The following is an 11,204-nucleotide window of genomic DNA, read 5'->3' on the forward strand; positions in this document are numbered from 1 at the left end:
ATCACACACTCTGGCTGACTTCAAAATCATGGTGATCCAGATGTGGTGGACCATGCCTATAGTCCCAGCACTTGGGAGGCTGAGGCCTTGAGTTCCAGGCCAGCCTGAGCTATATATAGCCAGACCTTGTCTCAACCCCTCCTCAAACCAATCCCCCCAACCAAAAAAAAGCCCTGGCGATCCTCCTGCCTCAGCCTCCTGAATGCAGAGATTACAGGTGTGCGCCACCATGCCTGGTTTCTTTTGGTTTAGGTAGAAGTCCTAAAGGTAAAAGAACTGCTCCTGTCTTACGGCCACCGTTTCTCCTGAATGTTCTCAAAGTCAGGGCCTTCCATATTCCATCCCGGGTTGTTGCACACTTCCTTTGTATTTTGAACAGGCCTCTAAGTTTGGTGTTCAGAAACACAGTTTCTGATGACTGTGCCCTAACGTCATGTCTAAACTTAAGTCACTGATATGAGGATCCACTACCTTTGCATCAAGCCTGTTCTTGGCTGTGGGACCTAAACAAATTTTCTGTGCTTCCATTTCCTCGTGGGAAATAACAATAACATTACTTCCTGCTGTATAGGTCCTGCTGTATAGGTCCGTGTTGGTGAACAGGTAAGATAACGTACTCCAAAGCGCTTAAGAGCGCACAGTAGGCACGCATGCGTACTTCCGGGAGACTCACGGTGTCCTCTTCCTGGGCTCCGCCAGTCTTCCACGAGGCCCAGCCCAGGTTCGGGTAACTAAGGAGTCTTAAGGCAGATCCCTGGACCTCAGACACTTTGGCGACCTCAACGTAGGGATATAATTGCTAAAACCCGTCCCCTAGGGCTTTCTTCCCCGCGCAACTGTTAGTTTAGCTTCGCCCTTTGCTCCCTAGAGGTTGAGCTTCTGCGCTGCCTGACGCCTACGAGGTTGCCTAGCGACACGCTTTTCCCAGGATGCCCAGGGTGTTGTGTTTTTCTTAGCCAATCAGAGACGCAGGGCGGCTTCGCAGGCGGCCAATGGATCGCCAGGATAGAGCCCGCGGCGGTTAAACGTGGCTGAGGCCGGGGCAGTGCGGCGCTGTGCGGCGGCCGAGCGAGGGCGGCTGCGGCTCCGTGCGTGCGGCGCGGCCCCGCCATGCCTTCCCGAGTGGAGGACTACGAAGTGCTGTACACCATCGGCACGGGCTCGTACGGCCGCTGCCAGAAGATCCGGAGGAGGAGCGACGGCAAGGTGAGCGCGGCCCCGCCCCGGTCCCCGCCCGCGCCGAGGCGGCCTCAGCCGGATCCAGCGCCCTGGGCCTGCGAGGGCACCCCAGGCCGGTGGCGTGGGCGCCCGAAGTCGCAGGCGTCCCCGCTTGGTCGGCGTCCGGCATGTATTTGTTTCTCTCCCGTTTGCTCCATCGCCCCCGCGTGTATTGCTCAGGTGACAGCTGGTGACAGATCGCAGGCCCCGGAGCTGTCGTTAGAGAACGCCGAGCAGCCCCGAGAGCAGGGGCCGGCGACGCCTGACCCCCGGGTGCGGAAGGAGCCGTGGAGAGGGAGCTGCAGGCTGCTGGCGAGGTCTTGCCTGAGCTCCCGCCCCCGGGCGCCGCGCGGGACTTTGAGCGGCTCTCCCTGGGCTTTGGCTAAACTGCCCTTTCGCCGCTTTCCCGTAAAGCGGCAGAGTAGGAGCTAGGGAGGTCCGCTGTGCCGCACCCCTCTTCCCCCGCTTGAAACTTGGAGGAGGGGTGAGGCGGTCAACTCGGGCTCTTTGCGCTTATTGAACTAAGTCACCAGGTCGTGACCTCGCTTAGTAGGGTGTATTTAAAAGGGAGGTGACTTTGTAAACTTTCCTTCTTCCTTTTTGAGCGTCCCCAGTTCATTCATACCTCGAAGTGCTCCTATTTCAGATACTGGTTTGGAAAGAACTTGACTATGGATCCATGACAGAGGCCGAAAAACAGATGCTTGTTTCTGAAGTGAATCTGCTCCGTGAATTGAAACATCCGAACATCGTCCGTTACTACGATCGAATTATTGACCGAACAAACACAACCCTGTACATCGTGATGGAATACTGTGAAGGAGGGGACCTGGCTAGTGTGATCACAAAGGGAACCAGGGAAAGGTAAAGGCAATCTTTTATTTAATTTAATTAATTACTTAATATTTATTTATTTATTGAGACAAGGTCTCCCTGTGTAGTTTAGGCTGGACTTAAACTCATTATGTAGCCCGGGCGGGCATCAAACTCGAAGCGATCCTCCTGCCTCAGCCTTCTGAGTGTTGGGATTACAGGTAGGCAGGCAGTCTTTTAAATGTAAGCTGAAAATGGCTGTCCTGTTGGTCCTGATAAGCGTCTTGTGTCACGATCAGGGATGAATTCTCAGTGACTGGAAGTGTGTGCTTGCATTTGTTCAGTGGGTCAGTAGCATTTAGAAAAATCACTGGTAAGTCAGTACCCAGATTTCGTATCAATATAATTTATTTCTCTATTTGAGCACTTCTGAAAGCTACGTAATTCACCTCTCCCACATTCCCAGTGATTTTACTTGGAAGTTTTATGCCGTGCAACTGCTCTGGTTTCAGACAATACTTAGAGGAAGAGTTCGTTCTTCGAGTGATGACGCAGCTGACCCTGGCCCTGAAAGAATGTCACAGGCGAAGTGATGGCGGTCACACGGTGCTTCATCGAGATCTGAAACCAGCCAACGTTTTCTTGGACGGCAAGCATAATGTCAAGCTCGGAGACTTCGGGCTAGCGAGAATATTAAACCAGGACACGAGCTTTGCAAAAACATTTGTGGGCACACCGTACTACATGTCTCCAGTAAGTGTCTCAGAATTTAGGTACTTCACAGCCTTTTAATGCGAAGCATTCCAATGCAAGGAAATTGAATTTTTTTGGCTTGTTGGTTAGTAAATGCAGTAGTCAAGAAGTAAGAGTACTGTTTCATTTTAAGTTTGTACTTTCCAAGTGGGCCACTGATCATTAAATTCCTCGGTGTCACTAACTCAGCTCAAGCTTTTGTTGACTGACTACCATGTAGTAAACTCTGGAATTACAGAGATAAAATGGCTTTTGCCTGTGCTTCAGTTGCAGCAGTTTCCCAAGTCTGCCTTAGACACACCAGTATCACACTCACTTGGAGTGTCTGTTTAACCACTTAACAGTTTACCTTGAGTGTTGCTTGGGCTGGTGTCATTTCAATCAGTAGATTCTTATATTAAATAAATTTGATAACATTGTTTATATTTCCTGTTATATTATAAAAATTAATGAAAAAATATGAAATTTTTGGTCATCCTGTATTTAAATAATTGGACTGGTAAGCGGTTAAAATGCAGTCTTGTGGGGGTGGTGTGCACCCCTAGAATCCAGCACTCTTTGTAGGCTGAGGCAGGAGGAGTGCAAATTTAAACTCAGCCTGGGCTATTTGGCAACTTAGTGTATTTATTTATTGATCTTTTGAGACAGGATCTTGCTATGTAGTTTAGGCTGGCCTTGAACTTGAGAGATCCTCCTGCCTCTGTCTCCCAGGTTCTTAGGTTACAGGTGTGCACCATCACACCCATCAAATCCAGTGAATTTTAGACTCCACTTTATCCCTGCCCTCATTTTTTCTTTTTTTGGATCCTACATTTAATATTTTTTCCTCTAGACTCATGTGCTTGGAGATTGAACTCAGGAGGCTCCCTCCCCGGATGACACGTTTTTACAGTGTTAACTCTAGTACATGTTCTTTGCTTTCTGTTGCCTTTTCCTGAAATGCACCCACTCTACTTATCCACTGCCTCTATGGCTGGATATTTGTTTCTGAAATTTCTCTGTGACCTGTGGTGTATATCTGGATAGTCTTTCTTCCTCTTGGGTTATTTCCTTGGAGTATTGATCACAGAATGAAATTACTGAGGTGAAAGGTCTGATGGTCTGGCTGTTATTAGGTATCGTCTGGTGGCTTTAGAAGGAAGAATCTATAAGGGACAGACAGCACCGATGTGTTATTCCGTGACTTCTGGCAAGATATAGATTATTTTGGTTTTTGTTTGTGCGGTAGCCCTTTTAAAAACACTTTTATTTTGTGATGGTCTTGCTAAGTTGCTCAGGATGGGCTCAGACTGGGAATCCTCCTGCCTCAGCCCCCGTTCCTTGAGTGCTGGGATTACAGGCTTGTGCCACCCACCCGGTTTATTAATTTCTTTAGTAGTTCACAAACATTTCTAGGGCTTCTCACATCTTTATAAAGTATGATAACAGATTGGACTACAGTATAAAACTTTATAAATTTACAATTTATTTTTGACTAAGATTAGATATGTCCAGAGCAATGTCATTTTCTACGGTATCAAATTCCAGTTAGACAGCCTTTAACATGAAGGGAAATTATGTGTATGTGGTTCTGGGAAAATTAGAAATCTGTGCAAGGCTTTGTTCCTTTTCCCTCCTGCTCTTGTAATTAGTAAGTTCAGTTCTCCTGCGTACTGATTGTCAAGGAGCGACGTCACACGCACCTGCTGGGCTCGGAACTGCTAAGCTCACTCCCCGGGGGTTTGGTACTTGCCGGCCCTCCGTGAAGAATAAGTGCTCTGGTACCGAGTTACTGCAGGTGTGGGAAAAGGCAAACAGTTCACACAGGTAGTGAGCATACCAGCTACTGCCAAGGTTTATACAGTAGACTGAAAAGTAGACACGCATAATTCAACTAGGCGTTTCTGTTTGTATCCATTTATATGTGGGCTGGATACATATTTTGGTTATTCTGGCGTTTTCTCTTGTCCCTTTAAAATAGTTTTTATGAACTGGATGTGATAACACATGCCTGTAACCCCAACACTTGGGAGGCAGAGGCAGGAGGATTGATGCCAGTTCAAGGCTGGCTTGAACTACATAGTGAGACTGTCTCAAAAACAAAAGTTTTTAGTTGAATTTGGTGGCATGCTCTTGTAGTCCTAGCTACTCAGGAGGCTGAGGCAAGAAGATTACTTGGGCCCAGGAGTTTGAGGTCAGTTTGGGCAACCTAGCGGAATAAAATATCTAATAAAACGAAATGGAGTTTCTAGATTATGAATGTCCTGAGGGTAGAGCTCTCTCATATTTACATCTGAATTGTCAGTATCTAGCCTGCATTCAACATTTTCATTTGTGAATGAAAAATAAGGGGATGAGTTTATGTATGATAAGTATATTGAAATGAAACCATGGCCTTTTTCCAATTGTATTTACATGTATGTGTGTATTTTTTCTTCAGCACTAGGCATTGACCCCAGGCCCCTCACACATGCTGGGCAAGCGCTGTACCACTGAGTCACATCCTTACCTGTCCATAAAAATTTGAAGATAAAAGTAAACTACCATCTCTTGTTATTGTGGTATAAACAGAATTAGCCTTTTGTGTTTGAAATTTTTGTTATGGATATAAAATATTTAGATTTGTTACAAATTTTTTCCCTCTTTTTCTTGAGTAAACATTACTAAACTTTGAGATTCCATTTTTATCTTAGGTATAATTTTTTCTAATGCTTTATAAGTTTAAAATAAACTTAACTCCTACTTTCTCACCTTTCCCCCATCTAGGAACAAATGAATCGCCTGTCCTACAATGAGAAATCCGACATCTGGTCCCTGGGTTGTTTGCTGTATGAACTGTGTGCGCTGATGTAAGTAAGACTGTGACTGGCCACTTGGGTCCTTCTGCTCGCCGCTGACCAAACCAAAGGAGGCCGTTTATTTTTGGTGAAAAGGAAAATGGAGCTGGGCATGGTGGCATACAGCTGTAATCCCAGCACTCGGGAGGCTGAGGCAGGAGGATTGCCACAAGTTTGAGGCCAGCCTAAAATACATAGTCAAACCCAGTCTTCAAAAAGAAAAAACCAATAAAAAGCAAAAAGATTTTGTTCAAAACTAGCTCTGAGGAGATGGAAGGGCCTTATTTGCCTCAAATCACATCTCTCCTGTCCAGATGTGCAAGGTCTTTTATAGTAAGAGACAAAGGGGTGGGGAATACAGGGACCAACACAACCCTAGGCTTCTTTCTCAGGCTTGGACTTCGACTCTGGGGAGCAGCGTCTCATATTCTGTGTCTTCAAAGTCTGAAAGAATTCTAAAACTTTTCAATTGAGGTAGTCGGACAGGCTGAAAAAACAAATTATTTACGAGCTAAACTCATAGCCCATGAGGCCGGGCCTGACATGTCGAAGGGTCTCTGATTCGCCCTGTTACAGTGATGCCGAGGTCAAGGGGAGAGTTCGGAGGGCACATGGGGACGGTGACGCCAGCGGAAGGACAGGGGCCCGAGCAGGAACGAGCCCTGGTTCTTCCCCTTTTGTCTTCCACCGCGCCCCTTCCTGTTCTGTAGCAAGGTGGCTTCCCCGGGACTGGGAGGAAGCAGTGTCCGGAGACCCTGATCGTTGTCACAGGAGAAGCCGCTGGCCCCTCAGTGCCCCGGGAGCTCAGCCTCGAGCCGGACTTGGCCAAGAGGCAGCAGGGCCAGGAAACTGTGAAACGTAGCTACGGAGGAACATTCCAGAAGGGGAAGCATAAACTGAAACTGGGGCTTCAGGCTCAGGTCCTCCTGTATATGTTCGTTTTTACATGTTAAAAATTCTTTGTTTCTTTCCCCCCAGGCCTCCCTTTACAGCTTTCAACCAAAAAGAACTTGCTGGGAAGATCAGGGAAGGCAAATTCCGGCGGATCCCTTACCGCTTCTCTGACGAGCTGAATGACCTTATTACGAGGATGTTAAATTTAAAGGTACAGGGCATGAGATCCTCTGCCGTCTGTTCCTCTCAGTTCTGTCTTGGAGTATGTGCAGTATTCTGTCTCCTAGAGCAGTAGAGACTGAACAGTCATGAGCTCTGTTTCCTTAGCTAAAGTACTCTGTTAACATGGAGAAAGTGGCACGTCCTGCCGCCCCACCTTCTGTCCCTTGTTTATGTCCCCTCCACTCCCTGCCGTCCTCACAGATGGCTGTGGTCAGGCACCCAAGCCTCCCTTCCCTTTGTGCCTCGGGTGGCAGGTGGCGAGGGAGGGGCTGAAAAGAAGACCTAATTACCCTGCCTTTAGCTCCAACTGGAGACCAGAGGGAGGAGCAGAAAGAGGGAAAATCAGTGGCACATATTTGTAACCCCAGCATTCTGGGAAGCTGAGGCAGGAGGATCACAAATTTGAACGCAGCCTGGGCAACTAGGTCTCTTCACATTAAAAGAGACCCTGTCTCAAAATAAAATCAAGAAAGGGCTGGGGTGAGGACCAGTGAGCTTATTTTTGCAGATATCCATGGCCTCTGTGGAGGAGTCCTTCCTCTGCCCTGGAAATCCTTGCCCTTTAGAGTGACTGTCCCTTAGGATGGACATTTTCTGTTTTGTGCCGTTTCCCAGGACTACCATCGGCCTTCCGTCGAGGAAATCCTTGAGAACCCTCTGATAGCAGACTTGGTTGCAGAGGAGCAGAGAGGACAGCTTGAGCGGCGTGGGCGCAGAGTGGCAGGCGTGGAAGAGCCCGAGAAGCCGGGGGACCCCAGCCCCGTGCTGAGCGAGCTGCGGCTGAAGGAGCTGCAGCTGCAGGAGCGAGAGCGGGCCCTCAAGGCGCGGGAGGAGACGCTGGAGCGTGAGTCCTGGGTCACTTGTGTGTGCAGGTCCTCCTTCGAGCTTCTTCAGTTTTGGTTTTTTGAGACAGTGTCTCTCAGTGCAGTTCAGGCTGGCCTTAAACTTGCAGCGATCCTCCTGCCTCAGCCTCCTGAGTGCTGGGATTACAGGTGTGCACCACGGTGCCTGGCCTAGAATCTTCTGGTAAACACTCGCCAAACCAAAACATGGTAGACAGGCTTGCTGGCAACTTCACATTAGAATTCCTTCTTGGGCATGAAGTGTGGTGGCCCCGACACAGCAGCCGTGACTATTGCACAGCGTCTCGTTCCTTTCCCAGCGGGACTGTAACTTGTTGCCAGTTCACAGGAAGGTGTTAAACATGTGCTTCCTCCCTCCCAGCATAAAAGCCAGGGCTTCGCTCCTGAAAGGCTGCAGCCTGGTGCCAGGTCTGAGTCGGTGTCCTGCGGGGTGTGCGCAGGCGGGGCCGTGGGGAGCAGGCGACGCTCTTCCAGGCTTGTGCGTAACGCCAGCGCGGAGCTGCACGTTGGCATGGTGTTGGCTCTTCATCATCGCAGTGTTCAGAGACCGGGGGGCTGAGCGGCGCGGGCGCAGAGTGGCAGTCCCACCACCCTTACGACTCCTCTGACTTCGCTTCTGTGGCCTTATGCCCGGTGTGGACGTTCACTGTTTTTCTAGAAAGCAAAAACCACAGTAGGTAAAGTTTGTCTGTTTGAATGAGTTTGTAAAGCACCCGGTGTGTTGGTCGAATGAAACACTGTGGCAGGGTGTGGTGCTGCAGGCCTGTAATCCCAGCACCCAGGAGGCTGAGGCAGGGAGGTCCACAGAAGTTCAAGGCCAGCCTGTGCTAGAGTGAGACCCGGTCTCAAAAAACACAAAGATAAATAAATAAATGAATGAATGAATGAACAAAGAAACCCCCGCACAGTCAGGTTGAGCAGGTGACCGCTAGGAGCCCTGACCCGCAGTCAGCATGACGGCCGACTGAGAGCGAAGGGACAGGGTCACCGTGACAGAGCACCCACTGCCCGTTCATTGTTCTCTGCAGAGAAGGAGCGCGAGCTGTGTGTGCGGGAGAGGCTGGCGGAGGACAAGCTGGCCCGCGCCGAGGGGCTGCTGAAGAGCTGCGGGCTGCTGCGGGAGCAGAGGCTGCTGTCCCTGGCCAGCACTCCAGGTACGGGGTCAGCGCGCGTCGCGGGGCTGCGCTAAGGGTCTGTGAGAAAGTGACGTCCGTGTGGCACTGTTTTTGACACAGGGTCTTGTTCTACTCAGCAGAGTCTAGGCTGGCCTTGAACGCCCAGCAGGCCTCCCACCCCAGCCTCCTGAGTGTGGGATGACAGGTGTGTGCCACCGCGCCCAGCTTCTGTGTTCTTAGAAAATTCACCTCACCCTTGTTAGGTCCCACCCACCATGCATAAAGAAGAACAGACTTACGATCAGGACAATGAGTCAGGCAGGGAAGAGCGCATTTCCGTGTGAGTTGTGTGCGTGTAGCCCCAGAGACTCCCGCAAGGCCCTGTGGCGGTACTTTTCCCACCGGAGCCCATCCCCCGCCCTGAGGCTGAGCAGAGGACCGCTGGGTCAGCCGCAGCTGTTCCGTGAGCAGCACGGGCGGCCCAGGAATCCCGCTGGAACTGTGGCCAGCGATGAAAGCGAGCCACAGGAATCCAGTCCATGTGAGAGGGCTGAGTTCTGGGGGGCTGGGCACTTCAGAGCCACAGGACAGGAGAGGAACGGGCAGCGCGACGATCTCAGGGTCGATGTCCCCTCCCCGCCTGGGGCGCCAAGCCCTGCGTCTCCGGGGGCCTTTTCAAGGGCATCCTGTGCCTGCTTGGTGAAACCTTACCCCGCCCGGGACGGGATGCTGCAAACGCTGTCACAGTGCCCGGCAGTAGGCAGTGCTGGTTCACAAGTGCCCAGGGATTCACCAGCACAGAGGTGCCTGTGCTGGAGAAGACTGCATTGGGCTGCTCTGAGGGGAGGGGAGCGAAGTGAAGCAGGCCATAAGGAGAAGCCGGCAGCCTGAGGCAGGGCCTGGGATTCTCCATGCAGACCACCCTGCTGCTCCTCACCTGCCTCCACGGGCTCGGGGCTCGCCATCTCCTTTAAACAAGCACAGAGGAGAAAGGAAAAGGCTCCGGCACTGGGACCTGCCAGGCTCCTTCCACGGGACAGGGGCAGTTCACACTTCTCACCTGACTCGCCCTCCCACACAGCATTGCATAGGCTCTGCTTAAAGTAGGTTTCCGGTGTTACGAGCAAGGGACTAAGTAGGTGCTCACAGGAAAAGAGCCTCTGCTCTGTGCCCTTCTGGAAGTAAAGTGCCTTATACTACTGATTTTCAAGAATAGAGCTAAAGTGGGATGCAGTGGTGCGTGCCTGTAATCCCAGCATTCTGGGAAGCTGAGGCAGGACAATCACCAAATTTGAGTCTAGCCTAGACAACCTGTGGACTTAGCAAGGCCCTGTCTCAAAATAAAAGATAGAAAATGCGCTGTGGATATAGCACAGTTCAAAGGCCCCAGGTTCAACCCCTAGTCGTACAGAAAAAGAAATAGAGATAAATAGCACTGATTTCCAGAAGCCTTACCTTGTGGTGATGTCCCCAGTACATTTAACCTTAAGAGCAAAGTTGACTGTAAGAATAAAGCATGTTTCCCGGTGCTTGGCCCACTCTACAGTTACGTTTCCAGTGGTACCGACTGAAAGGCTGGCTGATTTCTGCCAGCTCCACACCCCACCCCACCCCACCCCAGGCATCTAGATTCCACATCGGAACCAAAAGTATGATTACTAAGTGTGATAAGGAGGGACACGGAAGAAAAAAGAATGGAAGGAAAAAAAGTGGAAACAAAGCTTTCATAAATAAGGAGTGGAAGAGTGGCTGAAGGGAGATGAGGGGAATGGGGAAAAAATAGTTATATCACGTCCAGGTACAAACTCCCTCTGATGAATGACATCATTATGTGTACCTAAAATGTGCCAATAAAAAGAAGAAAAACTAAAATTAAAAAAAAAGGATACAGGAGGTGAACTATCCATGCAACTCAAAACTCATTTTCTTTTTCTCCGTAAAGAACTTCTTGATCTACCATCCTCAACAATTAAGAAGAAGGTTCACTTCAGCCGGGAGAGCAAAGAGAACACAGTGAGGAACGAGAACTCGGAGAGCCAGCTCACTGCTAAGTCCAAGTGCAAGGACCTGAAGAAGAGGCTTCATGCTGCGCAGCTGCGGGCACAGGCGCTGTCGGACCTAGAGAAGAACTACCAGCTCAAGAGCAGGCAGATCCTGGGCATGCGCTAGCCTGGGAGCCGCGGGGGAGCCTGGGAGCCGCGGGGGAGCCTGGGAGCCGCGGGGGCGCCTGGGAGCCGCGGGGGCGCCTGGGAGCCGCGGGGGTGCTTGGGAGCCGCGGGGGAGCCTGGGAGCCGCGGGGGTGCCTGGGATCCGCGGGGGAGCCTGGGAACCGTCGGGTGTGCAGCATCCATTGTTACCACCCTTTAGAGTTGGGTATTAACTGCTGTAGCTTTCCATCGCTGATTGCTGCGTCTCGCCTTTATAGTGAACTTGATGTTTTGGGATTACTTTTGCTGTTTTCAGCAACTGTTGTACCAGATGTCTACCTTTACAACCTTTAAAATTTTTCT

General features: G+C 50.4%; 1 protein-coding gene across 1 annotated transcript; it reads left to right on the forward strand.

Moving 5' to 3' along the window:
* Positions 1-952: 952 nt before the first annotated feature.
* On the forward strand, positions 953-10,940 carry Nek2 (NIMA-related kinase 2). The gene is made up of 8 exons (XM_005374754.2): positions 953-1,206; positions 1,865-2,082; positions 2,544-2,784; positions 5,530-5,612; positions 6,579-6,705; positions 7,332-7,560; positions 8,608-8,733; positions 10,637-10,940. Exons 1-8 carry the CDS (start codon positions 1,111-1,113, stop codon positions 10,861-10,863), a joined length of 1,347 nt encoding a protein of 448 aa, XP_005374811.1. The 5' UTR covers positions 953-1,110; the 3' UTR covers positions 10,864-10,940.
* The last annotated feature ends 264 nt before the right edge of the window (positions 10,941-11,204 follow it).

Source organism: Chinchilla lanigera, unplaced genomic scaffold, assembly GCF_000276665.1.
Source record: "Chinchilla lanigera isolate Chin_1 unplaced genomic scaffold, ChiLan1.0 scaffold00005, whole genome shotgun sequence".
NCBI lineage: Eukaryota > Metazoa > Chordata > Mammalia > Rodentia > Chinchillidae > Chinchilla > Chinchilla lanigera.